Here is a 22854-nt window from a genome sequence, read left to right on the forward strand (position 1 = left end):
GCCATGTGCCAGAGCAGGAAATTGTGGCAGATGAATGAGTGGCTGAAGAGTTAGACCCAGGGGCAGGGGTTCAGGTTTGTGGATCATTGGGATCCCTTCTAGGGAAGGTCTGACCTGTTCAAAAAGGACGGGCTGCACCCGAACTGGAGGGAGACCAACATCCTGGATGGGCAGGTTTGCTAGAGCTGTTGGGAAGGGCTTAAACTAATTTTGCAGGGGGATGGTAATCAGAATGTGAGGGCAGAGATTAGGAAAAGGACAAAAGCTATGTGTTCTGAGTTAAAGAGGAAAGACAGGCAGGGGACAAAACAAAGGTAGCCAATTAAAGGGTGTGAAATATGTCTTTCAACTCTAGGAGTATTCAGAATAAAGGAGATGAACAGAGCATGGATCAGTACATAGAAATATGATGTTGTGGCCTATTACTGAAACTTGGTTGGAGGAAGGACAAGATTGACTGATGCAAGTATCATGGCTATAGAAAGGGAAGATGCTGCAGAGGGACTGTCCACTGAGTCAGTGTGGGTGGAAGTTAGAAATAGGAAGGGTGCAATCAATGTCCTGGGAGAAATCTGTAGGCCCCCAAATGGCACTCTGGACACCAAGGAGCAGATAAGCAGGCATATTTTGGAGTGGTGTGGGAAATTAAAGGTTGTATTTGTGAGTGATTTTAACTTCCCGAATATTGACTGGCACCAACTGACTGCAAAAGGGATAGATGGGCTGAACTTGGCAAATGTGTTCAAGAAAGATTCCTGACACAGTATGTTGACCAGCCGACAATAGCAGAGGCCTCTCTGGATCTGATTCTGGGGATGGTCAGGTGGGGGACCTATTGGTGAGAGTGGCCACAACTTCCTTAGCTTCAACATAGCTATGGAAAAGGATAAAAAATCAAAATGGCGAAGTGCTAAACTGGGGCTAATTATGAAGGGTATGAGGCAGGAACTAGTGAGAGTGAACACATGTTTAAGGGTGAAAGCACAGATGTTATGTGGAAAAGGTTTAGGGACCACTTGCGCAGGGATCAAGATAGGTTTATCTGATGGGGACAAGGAAAAGGGAACCATGGGTGACGAAACAGGTCAGACAACTAGTCAAGAGGAAGAAGGAAGCAGTCATTCAATATAGGAAACAGGAAACAAAAAGAGCTAATGAGAAGTATATGGTAGCCAGGAAGGAGCTTAAGAAAGGACTTGGAAGAGCTCAAAGGAGGGCGTGAGAAGGATGATGATAATGAAGTTGGGGCCGCTAAAGGATAGAAGAGGCAACATGTGCCTGGAGGCGAAGGAGGTTGGGGAGATCAAAAAAGAATTCTTTGATCCAGAATTCATAAGAGAAAAGGACCTTGATCAAGGTGAGGTTGAAATAGAACAGGCTTGTGTGCAGGACAATGTAGCGATTAAGGAAGTGGAAGTGTTGGATTTTCTGAAAAACATCAAGATTGATAAGTCCCTGGGGCTGAACGCAATATCCCCCAAGTTGCTGTAGGAAGTGAGGGAAGAGACAGCTGGGGTAGCAACTATGAATCCTCTTTGGCTGCAGGGGAGGTGCTAGAGGATTGGAGAATGACAAATGTAGTCCCCTTGTTTAAAATAAGTTAATAGGGAGAAGGCTGGGAATTATAGACCGGTGAGTCTTACGTCAGTGATTGTAACTAATGGAGAGGATTCTTAAGGATAGGATCTCTGAGCATTTGGAGAAGTCCAGTCTACTCAAGGATAGTCAGCATGGCTTTGTGATGGGAAGGTTGTCTGATTGAGTTTTTTGATGAAGTAACAAAGGAAATTGATGAGGGTAAGGCAGTAGATGTGGTCTACAAGGATTTTAGCAAGGAATTTGACAAAGTCCCCCATGAAAGACTCCTCCAGAAAGTCATGAGTCACGGATCAATGGAAAATTGGCTGTATGGATAAATGAATGGCTTGTAGGAAGAAAGCAGAAAGTAGTAGTGGAAGGAAAGTATTCTGCCTGGAAATCGGTGACTAATGAAGTGCCGCAAGGATCTGTTCTAGGAGCCCTGCTCTTTGTGATTTTTATAAATGACCTGGATGAAGAGGCGGAAGGATGGGTCAGTACGTTTGTGGATGACATGAAGGTTGGAAAAGTTGTGAATGGAGGTGAAGGTTGTCAAAGGTTACAAGAGAATATAGACAGGATGCAGAGTTGGGCAGAAAAGTGGCAGATGGATTTCAACCTGGATAAGTGTGAGGTGATTCACTTTGGAAGGACGAACCAGAAGGTTGAGTACAGCATTAAAAGTGGGATGAACAAAGAAACGATGGGGTGTAAATCCATACATCCCTCAAGGTCGCTGCACAGGCTGATAGGATAGTTAAGAAGGCCTATGGGATGCTGAGCTTCATTAATAGGGAGATTGAATTCAGGAGTAGGGAGGTCATGTTACAACTCTACCAATCTTTGGTAGGACCACATTTAGAGTATAGTGTTCAATTCTGGTCACCTCATTATAGGAAAGATGTGGAAGCTATGGAGAGAGTGCAGAGGATATATACCAGGATGTTCCCTGGATTGAAAGGCAAGGTTAGCAGAGCTGGTACTTTTCATTTTGGATTGTAGAGGGATGAGAGGAGACTTGATAGAGGTTACAAGATTATGAGAGGCATAAATAGAGTGGACAGCCAGCATCTGTTTCCTAGGGCAGTATCAGCAAACACCAGAGGACACATGTACAAAGTGAAGGAAAGGAAATTAGGGGCGACATCAGGGGTAAGCTATTCTTACACAGAGAGTTGTGGGTGCCTGGAATGCCTTTTTGGGGATGGTGGTGGAAGCTGAAACATTAGGGGCATTTAAGAGACTCTTAGACAGGCACATGGAAGAAAAAAATAGAGGGTTATGGGATAGGGAGGATTTATAATTTTTTTTAAAGGAAGAAATATATGGATTAGCACAACATCGAGGGCTGAAGGGCTTGTACTGTGCTGTATTGTTCTGTGTTCACATCAGCTGTAGCACTGCCATTACAGCATCTCCAGTACCACTGCCTTTTTTAAAATTCAAAGCCAGGATATCTAAGGCACTAATGGCCATAAATAATTTAATCCATCATTAATTTTTGGTATTTATCGACAGATATCACAATTCACTATTTTCTCATTAACTCGTATTTTTACATTATCCTGAATGTTTTTCAGGGTGTTTAGTTTTGTGTGCTTGTTATACCTTCCTTTTGTTCTGTTTCTGTCTTCCAAAGGGTCATTTTCTCCTTTCATCAATTAAAATACAGTTTCACCTACAGATCCAAATCAGGTCATGCCTCTTGCCAAAGTCCTAAAGGATCACAACTTAAAATAATATCTGACCCAATTCTACCAATGCCTTCTGCTTGACCAGCTTCTCATTGTTTGCACAACTGTTCCATAAATTGTTTTTTTTTGTTTTACTGAAAATTAATCAGTAAAACAAACTGGAATTCCCACCAAATCCTGTCTTGAAGCTATCAAGTGCCATATGGGGCAAGAAATGAATTCTTCATGAACAAACATTTTTGCAAAGTATGCAGACACTTCTCACTACCCAAGAGTTCTCATCAGTGATTCTCACCAGAGACTGTATCCCTCCTGATGCTGATTACAAACAGGCACTTGCGGAGCAACATGATGTGGTCAGTAAACCAGAGATGGCCCACTCCTATGCACAACAAATCCTAGTCGGTGACTTTAACCAGGCCTGTCTCATGAAAACACTGCCAATTACCACCAGATGGTAACCTGCTGTACCAGATGTCCCAGCACCCTTAATCACTGCTATACCCAGATAAGGAAGGCCTACTGTTCTTTCCCGAGACAACATTTTGACAAGTTGGATCACTTGACTCTGCTTCTTCTGCCTGCATAGAGGCAGGGCCGAAAAAGAGGCTCCAGAGATCAGGACTCCAGAGCTGGTGGTTGCAGGAGACTGAAGAATGATTACAGGACTGCCTTGAGTCAGGAGATTGGGTGGTGTTCAAGAATTCAGCTGAGGTTCTGAATGATTTCTAAACAGCAATGGACGAGTATGTGCCCACCAAATTGCTCAGGATTTTCCCCGACCTGAAGCCCTGGATGAACAATGGGACCTTTCAAACTGCTGAGTAAAATGGGGTTAACTGGGCAATCAACCCCATTGGAACCCAACCAGGTCCCTGACCTACCTCAGGTAGTCAGGGAACCCAGTTAATCTTACCTAGGTCACGCCCAAAGGCAATTTGAACAGGAAAATGGCCGACCTGCTTATACTGATGACATCAGCACTTGCGTGTGTCATCGGGCAACCAGCATCCGAGCATCTAGCAGTACTTCTGGTAAGTGCATGATGTGTCATTGCAGGGCGGGATTCCCCCTTAAATTGCCAGGTTGGTGATTTAATGGATCATATTATTATCCCTCCTGCAATTTGAAAGGTGCTTCCAGCACCTTTGCCCCAGTAATCACAACCGGGTCCCAGGAGGGATACCCAGGTGCTGCAAATTGAAAGGGGCTATTGAAATATGAAACCCGCTAAGAGCCAGATCATAGACTCTTAAAGATCCAGAACACTCCACAACCTACGACCTAACAAAAGCCATCTCGGGATGAAGTGGAGATTCCAGATGAAAACTGGAATAACAAAGGATTCCTGAGAGCTGTGGCAGGGCCTAAATGACATAACCTGCTACCAAACCAAATCCAGTGCAGTAGGAGACGGCAAAGCTTGACTCCCAGATGAGCTCTATGCTTTCTAAGTCCAATGTGATCACCAGAACAAGGAAGAGCCCCTATGCACACCCATGTACTCTGATGATCTTCTACTGTCAGTATTCAAGGATGATGTGCGGGCTGCCATCAGAAAAATGAATCCAGGGCAAGTATCTGGTCCAGATGGAGTACCCTGCCAAGTACTAAAAACATGCTGACAAGTTTGCCAATGTACTCACAGATATCTCCAACATCTCACTCCAGCAGGGTGTGGTACCCACCTGTTTCAAACAGGCCTCAATCATGCCTGAGCCGGAGGGTAAACTGCATTAAAATGAACGTGTTCCCAAGGATACAATACTTATTTCGAACATTACCAATTCCTTTAACAGAAAAATTCTTTAAGGAACTAAAGAGAATAATAAGGAAATTCTTGTGGAAAGGGAGGAATCCAAGGGTAGCGTTAGATAAATTAGCAGAGGGGTATAATCAAGGTGGTTTGCAATTGCCAAATTTTAGAAATTATTATAGAGCCGCACAATTAAGGTATTTATCAGATTTTTACCAGACAAGGGAAAAACTAGACTGGACTAAGATAGAACTTGACAAAATAGGGGAAAAGGTATCAGAACATATACTTTATAAGTGGGATGAAAAGCTGGTACAATATAAAAGCTCACCAGTACTGCATCATTTACTTAATACATGGAAGAAGATCCACTTAGAAAGGAAAAAAAAACTAATCATCAAATACCAAAATTACTATTGACGCAAAATCCGCTATTCCCTTTTACAATAGACAACCTTTCCTTTAGAGCAGGGGTGTCAAACTCAAATTCACGGAGGGCCAAAATTAAAAACTTGGACTAAGTCGAGGGCCGAACTAAATACTTATTGAAAATTTTCAACAACATCTGCATGTTTTCTCTTCTTTCAACATATGTAACGTTAAACTTTAGGATATAACTTTAGGAGGATAATGTTACAGGTCAGGAGTAGGTAGCTCAAGTTCACCCTTTGCTTGACCTGAGGGAAACCTATTTGGTCCCTGTGGAGATGTAGGGAGCATTCACAGGCTATGTCCATTTTGGCCTGCATCAGGACTCAGCATTTCCTGCTCACTCTTCAGGCTCTAGGCCTCTATTCACCCTCGACCCACCATCCCTCTTCCTGACCAGTCCTTTAACCAACCTCTACTCACCCCTCACACCACTCGCTCTGCCTCTACCCACCCCACCCCATCCTATACACGCCCCTCTACTGCCTCTCCCCTCAACCTGTTCCTCCCTCTACCCGTCTCTCACCCTCTAATCACCCCTCCCCTACTCGCCCTGCCCCTCTCCTTTTACCTCTTCCCTATACACCCCTCCTTCTACTCATCCCTCCCTCTAACTGCCCCTCGCACCACCATAACTTCCCCTGCCCATTACTCCTCACCTACACCCTCTGCCCACCCCTGCTTACCTACCCACTCAGGCCCAGCGCGCTGCCGATTAGCCTTTGCGGAACAGCGGGTGCCGTGCGCAGCGTGCCATGCCCGTCGCGCCGACAGGAAATCACAGGCGCTCGCCAATCCGCTGCACCGCTCGACAGGTGGGAGAAGTGACTGGTTGTGCGGGGAGCCTTCCAACTGGCTTGCCGGCTGATGACATCGACAGACTTCTCGTGTTCCAATTTTGTTTTCCCCATTCTCAAAGTTTGCACGTTCAACCTGCAACACTCTTGCTCCCTCCGCGTCCCGTGGATCTGATGCCCGGGTGTTGTTAGGATTCCCAGCAGAAGGTTTGTGGAACTTTACCATTCTGGATTCCTTTTTGAGAATATTCTGGCCATCTTTTAAGGGGGGTGGTTTTAGGGGGGAGGGGATAGTTAGGGGGTGGGGAAGGATGTGCAATGAAGGGGGAGGATGGTGGGGGTGACATTACCAAAAAACAGCATCGGCTCTTGCTGCAGGGCGGGCCACCTCTAATACATTTTTTAAATGATCTTGCGTCCCAAATATAATTACATCGCGGGCCAAATTCGGCCCGCGGGCCAGAGTTTGACATGTGTGCTTTAGAGGATGAGAGAAAAAAGGAATCAAAAGAATAGAAAATTGTTTTTTGGGAAATAATTTATTAACATTTGAACAGTTTAAGTACAAATATGGAATAACTCATGGTACAATGTTGGCATATCATCATTTGAAAGCTTGTTTAAAGGATATATTGGGAAACAGCTTGTGATTACCTGAAGGAAGCAGCTTTGAATACGTGATTACAGACACAATGATAATTAAAAGATTTATCACGAACTTGTACATTAAGCTGCAAGATAAGGAAAATGAAATAAACTATAAACCTAAGCAGAAGTGGGGAAAGGATCTAAAAGTAAAGATAAAAAATGAAGTATGGGAAAATTTATGTTCTGGAACTATGAAGAATACAATAAACACAAGGTTATGCATGATACAGTATAATTGGTAACACAGGATATATATCAGTCCTCTAAAATTAAAAAAATAGGATTCAACATTATCGGATAGATATTTTTGCTGTAAGAAGGAAATGGGAACAACAGTACAGAAATTGCGTTTTGGGAAGAATTAAATCAGATACTAAATAAAATTACATAAAATAATATGCCAAAAAAACCAGAGATATTTCTTTTAAGTAACATAAGAAGTAGAGAATTAGGCCTCAAATTGGATAAAGTGCAAAAAAAATTCATTATGATAGCCTTAGCGATAGCAGAAAAATGTATAATGTCAACTTGGAAAATGGAAGAGAGCATGAGTATACAGCAATGGTACATGGAAATGAATAAATGTATTCCATTGGAAAAAATAACATATAATTTAAAAAATAATGTCACAATGTTTGAACAAATTTGGGAAACATACATGGAACATATCAGAGAGAGCTTGCCTATGACCTCCATCCCCTGAAATGAGAATGAAAATGATAAGAAGACAAAACGACCCTATTCAGTGTGTAATAAATAGATGACACATTTTTCTTGTTTATATTCCTTTGTGTGAAAATATTGTTTTATGGTTTTATTTTATTGTTTATGTTGAATATTTATGGGTTTTGGAGGGGATTGGGTAGTGGGGAGGGAGGGAAAGGGGAGAGGGGGGAAGGAGAGAATAGACCACTGTGTAAATTTAATGAGAAACATTTGTACATATTTTGGTTGATATGGTTCATGGTGTGAAAAATAAAAAATTATTTAAAAAATAATTCCTAAGCCCAAGGAGAGTGCCGTACCCTGCCTATATGACTACTAACCAGTGGCACTCACATCCACAGTGATGAAGTGTTTTGTGAAGCTAGTATTAAAGTCTGAGCAGCAACATGCATCCATTACAATTTGCCTATGCAGCAACAGGTCTACAGCAGATGCTACCTCACTGTCTCTACATAGATCCCTGGAGCAACTAGACAGCAAAGATGCAGACATCAGGATTCTCTTTTTAGACTACAGTTTGGTATTCAACACCATCAAAACTAATCAGAAAACTCCAAGACAATAGTCCTGATATTTTTGCTTCCTTGCAAGTAATATTGACTACAAATTTCAGCTCAGTGAGTGGAACTATAGAGGCTCTATTAGTTCCAATACACATCTGACCCATGAGTGCATATTTACATCCACAATCTTATAAATATCAGATTCCCTGTACCTCCCCACTTTTTCCCATCATAACCAATCACCACTTCTATTCAACCAGTGTGACTTGAAGAGATCATCAACTACTTTCACATTCGTTGCTAAAACCAGGTACTGATGCAATTCCACCACAGTTTGATGCTTTCCACAGTTTTTTAAAGTAAAGAACAACCACTAACCATAGTGAATGATGTGGCTGGTAGTGAAGGAGCCTTTCCTGATAGCATCATTTTGGACGTTGTAACCAGATATGGGTGCATTAGTATTCATTATGTAGCATTCCTTTAAAAAGTACAATGCATAGATCACTCATTGCTGGATATACAGATTAAACCAAGAGGAAGTAAGGATGAAAGGTCCCCTGTTTAAAGGGCATATTTGCCCAAGGAACGATATGTGATCTATTGCAGGAGATATTCAAACCATTTTTGTTCAATATACACAACTTCTTCACAATTATAATATCAAGTTGTTGAGTGTTTATATTAAATAAAATCATAATATCCCAATTTCTTCTTGTCAAGAAAGAAATCCATTGCAGTTTGATCTTTTCAGGGGTCAGTCTTGTAATTCAACATGCAGTGGAGTCTAGTGCACTCAAGGCAAATGTTTCAGAAAACTGACGAATTTTTGAAAGTCGGCTATCTTCACTGTTCATGCATCAAAATTCAATAAACCAAAAACTTCACGTAACTAAAACTATTAAAATCAGGTACAACAGAAGTATGAAAGGTGCGCAAAGTCTGGTGGGAAGATGATATTCATTTTTCAAGAGACACTAATTTTTCATGCACATGTTCACTGCACAACTGTCTTTACCTGTCTCAAGTCAATCGCAGAATCATTCTTACCAATTTTTCGTCTGATAATTTAACTGAAGCTGCACAAACTCCTTCAACAGAAACAACCAGCATGACTGCCAACAGCTCGCTAAGTCCTTTGAGTCAGTAGCTGAGGAAAAGGTGGTGTCACGATTCACCTCAGAACATTGGAATACAATTCCACAAAGTACATTCTGCCTATTTAACAATTGGACAGCTGCAATCAATCATATTCTACCCTTTGTATTTTTCTGCAGCACAGCCTGTTTTAGATTCATTTTAAAATCTGTGTTACAGATATTTGGCAGAATTAATCAACAGCAAAAGCCTTGAGGAATAGTATTAAAAATGCATCAACAAATCATCACCCCCTTTTAAACTTCAGCCATTTTTTATTGACTTAACTGGAAAGGGAAGCAGTCAATTTCACTCCCTCTTGATTTATAGTATCATCAATATTGTGTTTCGGTATTTTGCAACCTGAGGCAAAATAACATGACATTCTGGTCTAATTAAAAAGAAGTGGCTTGATAAATATTCAAATGAATTAAAAATTCAGGCAAATCTCAGTTATTGAGTAAAATAATGTTTTGACTTTGAAACTTCATTGAATATTAACCATTGTAATAAAAAGGCTGCTTTTCCTCATCACTTAAGTTTGCTTCATGTTTTCTTTGCTCAAGATGATTCCCAATTAATAAGGTAATAGAATGATTGACTCTTCAAACATCTGTCTTATGTTTACCACAGATGTTCTTAATTACAACGACTTTGCTTAGGAAATGACTACAGCTAACGTTGCACAAAGATATGAAATTGACTGTGATGCTAACACAGGAGAAAATAAATGTTGGAGTTTGCACCACTTGCATTAAGTTAATACATGCATTCAGAAAGCACTACTGTACCTGTCATTAATGCTCCAGTTCAGACAGAGATTCAGGGCGCTTAAATTCTTGCATCTCTTCACCACCTCCATTACTGTTTCATTATTCAACTCCGTTATGTGACGCAGGTCAAGACTGATGAGCTCCTTCAGCTAGGACGAAAGGAAAAATAAAAATTGAAATGCATCACTGTTGCACCAGGATTCATAGAGTTCATCACAATAAACCAAATGTCACAAGCAATCTAGAAAATGAATAACTCCTTGCCATTTAATCCCTCTAGCCAATTCCTCTTTCAGTGAAATTGTTATTGTATTTTTTTTGAATGTACAGTCCAAAGAGGTATAAAGTTCCAAAAGAAATAATGCTAAGGTGATTCCATATTAACTAAAGTATAAGGGGGCTCACATGAAGGACAAGAATGACTTGTTTTATTACAAAGAGAATCTAAACGTAATTCTAACCTTCCATTGATTGTTATGTATGGATCCTTAATAAAGAATCAACAGCTGATACACATTGCATACAGCAACTTTGAAATCTAATAATAATTTACATAAGTAAAGGGTACGTAACAAATATAAGCCACCTGGCCTATTGAGCCTGCTCTGCCAATATGTCTGATCTTACTCAGCTTCACTTAACTATTTCCCCAAAACTCTCAATTCCTCTATCACGCAAAAATATATCAAACTATGTTTTAAATATATTAAATGAGGTAGCCGCTACTGCTTCCTAGCGCAGAAGACTCCACAGATTCACTACTCTCAGGGAAATATAATGCTACCTCATCTCCATCCCAAATCTACTCCCTAGAACCTTGGGGTTATTTCCCATAGTTCTTATCTCACCTACCAGTGGAAACAACTTTCCTGCCTCTCTCTTGTCCATCCCCCTCATAATTTCTATTAGTTTCCTTCTTAATTCTAATGAGTGTAGTCCCAGATGTCAATCTCTCTTCATAGGCTAACTCTATCATCTCTGGATCAACATGGTGAACCTTCTCTGCACCACGTCTAAAGCCAGTAGAGAAACCTGAACAGCACTCCAGGAGTAGACCACCAGCATCCTGAGAACACTCAACAAAACCTTACTGCTCTTCAATTTAATCCTCCAGTAATGAAGGCCAATATGCCATTTGCCTTCTTGGCTACCTATTCCAGTTCAAACCAATCTTTGGCAATTCTGCACAATCACTCCCAAGTCTCTCTGCAAATTTTTTAGTATTGCTGCAATATTTCACCATTTAAATAATAATATGATCAACTAATTTTCCTTCCATTAGAAGCACATTGCAACAGAACCTATTTTAAACCTACTTGTTTAATTTACTTATGAGGTTAAGATGTTGTTTGTCAATGGGTGTTATTAAGAACACAACTTATTGATACTCAAGGCAAAAAGTAATATGTGGACACTGCATCCAATTGAAGTATTTTTTCAGGAGGCTTGTTCAGTGATGTTTGGATATTCCATCAATTCCCATTTTTCTTGGAGGTTAGACGTAGGCCTGGAAAAATGGTATGAAAAGCCCTGATAATGCATTTGTGAAACTATAGCAGAAACCTCATGAAAATGTAATCCTGTTATTTCAAGGAACATTTATTTATTATTTTATTTGGACATACTTTTACAGAGTCCAGAGGAACCCAAAACCAGCAGCAATAGATATGCACCACAACACAGGGTCACTTAAACAAAAGTAGTTTTTAATTATATTTGAACAAGAAAACAGAATTAAACTTTAACTTATTACTTAACCTACTTACTTAACCTAACTAACCCACTTAATCCCCCCTCTAATACTAAGCGCAGGTGTGTGTAATGTATATTTAAGATTAGAAAAGTTCTTTGGATCACAGTCCAATCTCACTGGTTGCAGGCAATTCTTGTACTGGGCACAAATGTTAGAATTAACAAAGTTCACTAGTCTTTGGTACTTAACAGGCAAATGGTTACCACTCAGGAGGGTTCTTGCTGGTTTTCAGGGATTCCTTTCCCAGGACATCCGCAACTGACTCCTTCTCAATCAGTCTTGCTAACGAAACTTGCCCTCTTCAGGGTTCTCTAGATGGTCCTCTTTCTTTTAAGTCACCTTTCAGACGGCCAGTCTTATACTTTGACCAGACAGCCTTCCAAAGTTTGCCAGCTTGTCCCTCTGGAACTGATTTCTGTGACTCCTTCCTCTCTGCTTTCACACCCTCCCTCTCAGAGAGCAAAACTGTTCTCTCCCCTTGCAAAGATCACATGTTCCTAGGCAAGCTGTAGATTGATACTTTGTTGCCTCTTGCAAAAGTCCTGCAAAAAATTCTGTGTTTTAAAATGTGTGTGTGCAAGCTGCTCCCAAACCACCTCGAAATACTCTGTCACAATACAACACGGTAACAGGCCCTTTCGGCCCACAAGTCCGTGCCACCCAATCACACCCAACTGACCTACAATCCCCGATACATTTTTGAACAGTAGAGGAAACAGGAGTTCTTGGGTAAAACCCACGTAGACACGGGGAGAGCATACAAACTTACAGACAGCACAGGATTTGCCAAACATTGAGTAAATCATCTACATTTTCACATTTAACTTTACATAACATGAGCGAGAGGTCTGTTCTGTGCTGTATGATTGTATGGACTCTAAAACATATAAATGAATAATTGTTAGGAAAATACACCTAAAGTTTTCCTTTCGAATTTTCTGCATTTAAATATTTGTTAATGCAGACAATCTACCAACACCTAGAACTTTGGTCACAATTGAAAAACTGTAAGTTGTTGCCAAGCTGGGGAGCTGCCTCTTCCCCCTGATTTTGTACCGGCTCAAGGCGCTGGCCATCAACCAGCTGGCGGCCCCAATGCTGTCGTACTGGCTAGTCAGCATGGTCCTGTCTACTGCCTTCATCAAAACAACCCAGAAGTAGTTGATGGACTTCTTCTGGGGCAACATGAGGCACTGGGTCTCTGAAGCAATCCTAAGACTATCGGTCACAAAGGGCACTCAGTCGCTGAAGTCTGTCCATACCCAGCAGGAGACTACGGCTCAGGACCCTCCAAAGATACCTGTATACTGAGCACCTTCTTCAATGCCACATGCTGGCCATATACTTTCTTCGCAGAGGGCGCTACCTTCAGGAAGCCAAGCGAATCCTGGTGGCAAACATCAGCTGTGCTGCTCTGCAAAGTTACCCACAAGGGGCTTGTGTGGATCTAGAGTGGTCAATGTCTGGACATAACAGGTGAACAGGTATTGAGAAGGGTTGGTGAGAGGAGGGGAAAGAACGGACCAATTCCGGCTGTGCTAACCCCCTCCCAATCAGAGTGGCTTGTCAGACGTGGGTTCACCGGTACCCTTCATATCTGTAGCCAAGAGGAGACTCCATGTGTACATGGAGTGTGAGAGTTTGCAGCCCTTCTTTGCCCAGATCAGTGGTTCTCAATCTTTTTCTTTTCACTCACATTCCATTTTAAGTCATCTCTATGCCATCAGTGTTCTGTGATTAGTCAGGGATTGCTTCAGGTGGTATGTGGGTGATAAGTAAAAGTTTGAAAACCACTGTTTTAATCGTACCTCATTGACTCGTTATGTGCAAGGTTTCATAACTCCACAGGAAATGGGTCAATGACAATTTTTCTCAAGCAAAATATTTCAGTAACAATTGGGTCCAGAGTAGTGGTTTTCCACCTTCCCTTCCCACTCACATCCCACCTTAAGCAATCCTTGACCAATCACAGAGCACTGACTGCATATGGATTACTTAAAATGGTATGTGAGTGGAAAGAAAAAGGTTGAGAACCTCTGGCCTAGCTGAAGGGGCTGCTCCTTTAAGTTCTGGCTGCATTTCAGCCCCAAGCTCCTGATGTAGGGCAGTAGGTTTCTTGAGAATCTCCTTGCTGGGTCTGGCCAAACTGGCTACTCATGATTCAAGGCAGTGGGTAGTTGAGGGTTCTGGATGAGCCAACTGCCTGCCCATCTTAGGGTTACAACATCCAGGCTCATGTGTCGTTAGAGAGCACACAATATCCGAGGGTATAGTGGGCAAGCTCTGGGGGGGCAGAAGGCTCATCAGGGGTTTGAGGGTGTCATAAATAATAACAACAGGATTTTAATTTGAAAATATAGTGAGTGGTTTATTGCATCTGTGCAATAACTTTGCATGTAACTCAAGTGCGCTATTGAATTACTGCTTTTTGCGTTTTTCCAACAATGTAGAGAATACTCCATAATGTTTGGGACAAAGACACTTTTCCTTTATTTGCCCGGGCTCCACAGTTTTAAATTTGTCATCAAACAATTTACATGTAAAGTTGCACATTCCAAATTTTATTCCAGGTTATTTGAACAGAGGCAAATAAAGGAAAAAATATGTTCTTGTCCCAAACATGTCGAGTACCTTGTATCCAAAGTTCCAAAACCAAGAACCAAACTGTTTTTAGCGCCGACATGACATCACAGTGCAAAATATAATTAAACACCTGACTTGCCCATGTGGGGCTCTGATGGTCTGTTGGTGCCAATTTGATTACAATAAGTTTTTTAAAAAATGAAATCTTTGCTTCTGGCCAGGAAGATGTCAAATGGAGCTAGATCTAAGTCTTCAGTGTCGGCTGCAGCTGGAGTCGGCGATGGCAACTCTATTCTCGACATTGGGTGTGGTGCCATCTGCATTGAAGAAGTTGCCCTGGGTTCCCGGGCAGGAGCGGGAGGTGGTGGTAGGGAGGTGGTGTTGGTAAGGAGGCGTCAGAGACCGGCGGTGGCGGTGGGGAGGTGTCTGGGACCGGCAGTGCTAAAAGACAAAAACCATTATTAATGAGGCAGATGATGCTGTGTTCTCAAAAATAAGGTGTAGTCCATCCTGAACTCAAAAAGCCTGCATTTATTTCTTGTTGTTAACCGCTGATACAGGTTTTCTGCTGATGCTACTGTGCTACTTAGTTCAATTGTTCTGAAATCTGAAAAAATACAAAAAACGAAAAACATCTAGTCACAAGCGCTTCAGAAACGGGGTACTGTGCCTGTAGTATGTTTCGATGTAGTTTGGTATGCTTCGTAGAGTTGTTGACGTTTGAATAAACTTTCATAGAAAAAAAACTAAGTTGTTACAGCAGGAGATTTTCTCTTTTTAGCATTCATTCCCCCATTGAACAATGGACAAGTACAAGCCTTGAGCATGAAATTGTTTCCTTGCCTACATATTTGATTCTAATTAAAATTTTTCATAACAGAATTTTCCTAATGAATAGTGACCCCTCATTGAGTTTGTACTGACGTATAGTTTCAGCACGAAACATTGACCATCCTTTTTTTATCCCACTGATGTTGCTTGACCTGATGAGTTCCTCCAGCCAATTGGATGCGGGTTCAGATTCCAGTCTCCTGTACGTCTCTAGTAATCCATCATTTTTATATTCCATGTGGAATCTTCATTAAGAAATTAATCATTGTAGAATATGGAACAGAAATTCCATTGATTTACAGCTTTTCCAAACAACTATTATAAATAAGAAATTAAATAATTTCAAGAAACGTACAGCACTCAGGGCAAATGAGGGGCCAGGGGACCCTAATGATAGAAGGATAAATACGTTACTCATGAAGATATTCTGGATTTTTTTTCTCTTTGAGGGAAGAACAGGGATCATTCTTGTGAAGGATAGGGAGAGGGAGGAGGTGCAAGTAGGGAGACATGGGGATGTTCGATTTCTCAATGTATTGTGTATCTTAAGATATTCAACTGCTATATTGCAAACTGCAGTTAAATTAAAGCTATACCAAGATATTAAATTGTATTATTGCTTTTTTTCCAGTGTTCTCCAAACTGAGACACCAAATAAAGGAAGCTGCCAATATCATTCCAAAGTTGGTACCCTTATTCTACCCCACCGCCATTTGTTAATTTCCCATTACCCCATCATTCATTGACAGTATTGAGGGGTAATCCCATTGTTTTGGTTGGGTGTCTAAAATCAGGACAGACTCTCAAAAATAAGGTGTAGTCCATCCTGGACAGAATGTTGTAGAAATAAGAGACCTAAAATAAAAGGTGCATTTTCCAGAAAGCGGCAGTTCAGTTGGGCAGCGTGGAATGTTGTTGATACTGCTGTTGGAGAACTGTGTGCAGGTTTAGTTTTATTGATGAGGGCAGCTCGGTTAGCGTAACATAGTTAAAGCGCCAGCGATCAGGACCGGGGTTCTAATCCCGCCCTGTCTCTAAGGAATTTGTACTTTCTCCCTGTGTCTGTGTGGACTTTCCTCAGGTGCTCCGGTTACCTCCTACAGGGGTTGTAGTTCGATTAGGTGTAATTGGGCGGCACGTGGGCCAAGGTGGCCTGTTACTGTGCTGTTATGTCTAAATCTTTTTTATTTAAAAATCAATTAAAAAATTGAATTTAATATATTCCACCACAATCCTCCAGCAGTGCCTAATTCTGACGCACTTGCTATCCCTGACCATCCAGCTATACAGTCACAGAGTGGATCAAATGAAGTTTGCTGAAGAGCAATGGCAGCCTGTTGTGCTAAATTCTGCACCGATTAAAATGATTAGAATAATTTCTTAAGGCAGAAATGAGGATGTTAATTAAAATCATAAAAAAATTAATCTGAAAATTAAACACAAAATGATCATATAAATAGTATAAAAGTCAAATAAAGTTTTTTGTAAAAATTACAAAATTCATCGTTAATTTCTTTTTGACTAAAAGTAATACCCGATTTATTTCTAATAGCTGGTATAATCCTAGATAACTGTTCTTTTTTTAATTGCCAAGCTAATACTTTATGAGCTTTCTCACCGCATTCATAAAATTTATTTTTTTAACGATTCAACAGACATTCAAATCAATATGACTGTAACTTATTATACTTCAACTTTAAATTAGTTAATTGGATCTTTTGGAATTCAGTAGCTTTCTTTTGAAATTCTTTTTCACAGACTGATATTTTCTTCTCCAAATCCTCGGTTTCTCTAACTCTCTCTTTCGTCATTTTGGATGCATAACTGATCATTTGACCTCATAAAAAAGCTTTCATTGCGTCCCACAAAACAAACTGATCAGAAACAGAGAGAACATTATTAGCAATAAAATCCTCAATTTGTTTTCTCAAATAAACAATAAATTCTGGCTTTTGTAGTAACATAGTATTAAATCTCCATCTTCAAGTATGTTGTGTAACTTGAGAACTTTGATATTCCAGTAATAACAATGAATGGTCCGAGACTAACCTTGCCTTATAATCCACAGATATAACCTTATCCTGTAAATGTGCCGAAATTAAAAAATAATCAAGTCTTGAAAAAGAATTATGTCGAGAAGAATAAAAAGAAAAGTCTTTCTGTGTAGGATTAAATCTACGATAAATATCAACTAAATTCAAATCTTTCATCATATTAGCCATATGTATCGCCATCTTAGATTTCTTAATTACCTTTGGATACTTATCCAATAACGGTTCTAATACCATATTTAAATCCCCCCCAATCATCACATTGAAATTAGCTTGTCCCAATAATAGATATTTCTGTAATAAAAGCAGTGTCTTCAACATTTGGAGCATAAACATCAATCAAAGTCCAGGCTTCATTAGAGATCATACAATTCAACTTAAGTAGTCTTCCTCCATTTTTTTCCTCGTCTTCCAATTGAAACGGTAAATTCTTATGTACCAAAACCACAACTCCTTTTGCCTTTGAATTAAATGAAGGATAAAAGACTTGTCCAACCCAGTCCCGCTTAAGTTTCAAATGTTCTTTATCTGTCAAATGAGTTTCCTGTAAAAAGGCCACATCTACTTTAAATTTTTTTAAATAAGCAAGTACTTTCTTACGCTTTATAGGATTATTCAAACCCTGAACATTAAGAAAAGCACATTTAAATTTTGACATGTCTTACAACAGTTAGAAAAAAAACCCCCAACTTTTACCCCCTTACCCTCTATTAATACGATCAAAAAAAAAGAAAGAGAAAAAAGGGAAAAAAATTTTTTTTAATTATTTAAGCAAAAAAAACCCTTCACTCTTTAATCTAATAATACAAAAAAAAGAAAAAAAAAACAGGTAGGAGGTTAAAAATACCCCCTCCCGTCTAAACCGCGCAATGCGGTAACTCCCAAAAAAAATGGGTGTGAGATAACTCACACATAGCAGATGACTTTCAGAAAATAGTGCCTATCCAGTTCTCTTACCCAACTCTCACTTCATCTTAAACTAACATCATCATTATTTAATATCCCTTTATTTGGAAAAAAAAGCATTAGAAAAAAAAAAGGACAACTCTTCTTTTAATCAGCTCCAACTGCCGAGTCACCATTACGACCATTCCTTCTTGGAGCACGGCTCTTTTCTTCCATCTCTTGTCTCCTTGGAGATCGCGGCGGACTATATCTCTGTTGAAACTGAGTGATTGGCAGCTCTTGAGCAAATGCTATAGCTTCCTTTGGAGAATCAAAGAACTTTGGTTGGTAACCATCTTAAAAAACCTTCAAAACAGCTGGATATCTAAAGGTTGCCTTATAACCTTTCTTCCACAACAACTCTTTAGCAGGGTTGAATTCCCGTCGTTGGAACATAACCTCTTGACTCAAATCCGCATAGAAGAAAACTCGATTATTTTGAATCATCAAGGGTGATTTTCTCTGTTGTGCATTTCTAATAGCCACTCGTAAAATTATTTCTCTGTCATAATAATTCAAGCAACGAACCAAAACAGGTCTTGGACTTTGACCTGAAATAGGTCTTCTACGCAAAGCTCTGTGAGCACATTCCAGTATTATACCTTCCGGGAAATGTTCTTGACCCAGCATCTGCGGAATCCATTCAGTAAAAAATTTTCTTGGGTCTGGTATCTCCATACCTTCCGGCAAACCAATAATCTTTATATTGTTCCGTCTGGATTGGTTTTCCAAATAATCAATCTTTTTCACCAAATTTTTAATTTGAGTTTGTAAGTCTTCAACCATTTTGGTCAAACTTTATTTGACTGAATGTAAAGAGATAAAAGAAGATGCAATAGACTCTTTTTTGAAAAATATTAAATTACCACAGTTATCTCAAGAAGACAGACAAGAGTTAGATAAACCTTTTACGGATAGTGAAATTGAAATGGCTATAAAAGATATGCCAAATGGAAAAGTGCCTGGTGGAGATGGTTTTTCTATTGAGTTTTACAAGACTTTTTATGATGATATATCTTCCTTATTTAAGAATGTAACACAACAACTTTATGATACTTTTCAATTACCTGAGTCCTGTTCTAATGCTATAATTACAGTTATACCAAAAAAAGATAAAGTTCCATTACAGGTAGCTTCTTACCATCCTATATCTTTGTTAAATGTAGACTATAAAATAGTGGGTAAAGTTATGGCTAATAGGTTGGCTCAGTATTTACCAAAGATAATACATCGTGATCAAACAGGTTTTATAAAAAATAGGTATGCTTCGGACAATATTCTACGATTAATTACTTTGATAAATAGATCTAAATCTCAGAAGAATTATCCAATGGTGGTTTCATTGGATGCAGAAAAGGCATTCGATAGAGTAGAATGGAAGTTTTTATTTAAAGTACTTGAAAAGTTTTCGTTTGGTCTCTCATTTATTGGTATGATTAGGGCTCTGTATAATGGTCCGAAAGCTAGAGATGTTACTAATGGTTTGCTTTCAGAATCCTTTAATTTAACAAGATCTACTAGACAAGGATGTCCATTATCACCCACCTTGTTTGCTTTAGTTAATGATCCTCTAGCACAATTAATACATCAGAATGATAGTATCAAAGGTATGAGAGTCTTGAATGAAGATTATAAAATAAATTTATTTGCGGATGACGTTTTGCTGTATTTGGTGGATCCTGATGTTTCTCTGCCAGCACTTCAAAATTCCTTACAGATTTATGGTCAATTATCTGGTTATAAGGTTAATTGGACTAAAAGTGAAATTTTATCAATTAGTAAAGATGATTATTCAATGTTTAGAAATATTACGAATTTGAAGTGGACGAAACAAATTAAATATTTGGGAATTAATGTTAATACTGACTACCAAAATTTATATTCACTTAATTATCTTCCTTTAATGAAGAAGATTAAGGCAGATTTAGTTAAATGGAAAGATTTACCTTTGGGTTTATTAGGAAGAATTAATACTATAAAAATGAATATTTTTTCTCGTATACAATATTTATTTCATTCAATTCCTTGCTGTTTACAAAAAAGATTTTTTAAGGATTTATATAAAGTAATTAGGGATTTTTTGTGGAAAGGAAAATTTCCTAGGGTGGCGTTGAAAAAATTGATGTGGGATTTTCAATTTGGAGGGTTACGGCTACCTAACTTTCAATTTTATTATGAAGCAGCTCAATTTAGATTTCTTAGCGCATTAATGGCCACACAAGATACGCCTAGTTGGGTACAGATAGAATTGGCAGTTATTTCTGAAAAATTTTCGAATGAATTTTTATTCCGATAGAATAAAAATTTGTTACGAACTTATGATGTACCAATATTGAAACATTTAATGAATTTATGGACAAGTAAATTACATAAAATGGGATTGAAAAATAAGTGGTCGAGAAGATTACCATTATATAATAATCAACTTGTTCCTTTCATGGTATCTAATACTATTTTGAAACAATGGGAGGAGAAAGGAATACATAATTTATCTGACTGTTTTTTAGAAGGTCATTTTTGTTCTTTTGTAGAATTGCAAAAGAGATTTGATATAAGTGGTTATTCTATATTTGTGTATTATTCTGAGGCGCCTGCAAGCTCACACCAAGACTTGTCCGTGAACTACTCTTTGCAGACGATGCCGCTTTAGTTGCCCATTCAGAGCCAGCTCTTCAGCGCTTGACGTCCTGCTTTGCGGAAACTGCCAAAGTGTTTGGCCTGGAAGTCAGCCTGAAGAAAACTGAGGTCCTCCATCAGCCAGCTCCCCACCATGACTACCAGCACCCCCACATCTCCATCGGGTACACAAAACTCAAAACGGTCAACCAGTTTACCTATCTCGGCTGCACCATATCATCAGATGCAAGGATCGACAATGAGATAGACAACAGACTCGCCAAGGCAAATAGCGCCTTTGGAAGACTACACAAAAGAGTCTGGAAAAACAACCAACTGAAAAACCTCACAAAGATAAGCGTATACAGAGCCGTTGTCATACCCACACACCTGTTCGGCTCCGAATCATGGTTCCTCTACCGGCATCACCTACGGCTCCTAGAACGCTTCCACCAGCGTTGTCTCCGCTCCATCCTCAACATCCATTGGAGCGCTTTCATCCCTAACGTCGAAGTACTCGAGATGGCAGAGGTCGACAGCATCGAGTCCACGCTGCTGAAGATCCAGCTGCGCTGGGTGGGTCACGTCTCCAGAATGGAGGACCATCGCCTTCCCAAGATCGTGTTATATGGTGAGCTCTCCACTGGCCACCGTGACAGAGGTGCACCAAAGAAAAGGTACAAGGACTGCCTAAAGAAATCTCTTGGTGCCTGCCACATTGACCACCGCCAGTGGGCTGATATCGCCTCAAACCATGCATCTTGGCGCCTCACAGTTTGGCGGGCAGCAACCTCCTTTGAAGAAGACCGCAGAGCCCACCTCACTGGCAAAAGGCAAAGGAGGAAAAACCCAACACCCAACCCCAACCAACCATTTTTCCCCTGCAGTCGCTGCAACCGTGTCTGCCTGTCCCGCATCGGACTTGTCAGCCACAAACGAGCCTGCAGCTGACGTGGACTTTTACCCCCTCCATAAATCTTCGTCCGCGAGGCCAAGCCAAAGAAAGAAAACAGGTATGCGGTCGTCAAATGAATTTATTGTCTGAAACTGATTTTGAGAAATATGTACTCTCATTTCCAAAAAAGGGTTATATATCAGGTTTGTATCGTATTTTGTTGGAAAGTGAAAGTAAAATAGATTGGGATAAAGATAAAATGAAATGGGAAAAAGATTTAAGTTTAACAATAACTGAAGAAGATTGGTCTGAAATCTGCCGTAATAGTGTTCGAAAATTGATTAATGCTAGATTGGCGATGATTAATTATAGTTTTATACATCAATTGTATTTAACACCCGAAAAATTAAAACAATTTGGTTTTAGTAAGTCAGATCTTTGTTTTCGTTGTGATCAGGTTTCTGGTACTTTTTTTACATGCTGTTTGGTTGTGTGATCGATTACAACAATTTTGGAAAGGTATTCAATCTGTATTTAATAATCTATATAATCTTCATATTGTATTAGACCCTGATATATTTTTATTAGGGAATATGCAACCGTTGATTGATTTAGAATTAGATAATTGCCAGATCTTTTTTATTTACTTAGCGCTGGCAGTGGCCAAGAAATGTATAGCGATTACTTGGAAGAATAGAAATGTATTGTCTTTAGATAGGTGGTATTCAGAGATGAAGTTTTGTTTGGTTATGGAAAGAATATCTTTTTCTATACAAGTTAAGATGTCTTTTTATGAGTTAAAGTCGACCCCATTCATTGATTATATACAATTTAAATAAGTTTGAATTAATCATTTTTAAAAAAAACTTTTTTTATTATATATTTTTTCTATATATATGTTTTCTTTTTTTTTTTTAGTTTTTTTATTATTAGTTGGGTTTTTTAAGTTTAAGTTCTTTTTGTTTTTGTTTTTTCATATATATTCTTATATAATAAAAATTTTTTGGATTAATAATTAATACTTAATTAATATTTTTTTGTTTTTTATATATATCGATCTTTTTTTAAGATATATATTTTTTTATTTTTTTTATTATACTAATAGTATTAATTCTTCACTCTTTATCGTGGGGGTGGGG

The 22854-nt window shown here is 39.3% G+C and overlaps 1 protein-coding gene across 9 annotated transcripts in view; it reads right to left on the reverse strand.

The window, feature by feature from the left end:
* fbxl17 (F-box and leucine-rich repeat protein 17) overlaps positions 1–22854 on the reverse strand; it is a 725386-nt gene that overhangs the window by 455360 nt on the left and 247172 nt on the right. For 7 of the 9 annotated variants that reach the window (XM_069892541.1, XM_069892540.1, XM_069892527.1 and 4 more), the window contains exon 7: positions 10060–10190. In XM_069892541.1, the coding sequence (XP_069748642.1) occupies positions 10060–10190 (131 nt within the window). Of the gene's footprint in view, positions 1–7357; positions 7602–9588; positions 9632–10059; positions 10191–22854 lie in introns of those variants that run through there. The other 2 variants (XM_069892569.1, XM_069892552.1) reach the window with 2 other exon arrangements.

Source organism: Narcine bancroftii, chromosome 1 (genome assembly GCF_036971445.1).
Source record: "Narcine bancroftii isolate sNarBan1 chromosome 1, sNarBan1.hap1, whole genome shotgun sequence".
Lineage (NCBI taxonomy): Eukaryota > Metazoa > Chordata > Chondrichthyes > Torpediniformes > Narcinidae > Narcine > Narcine bancroftii.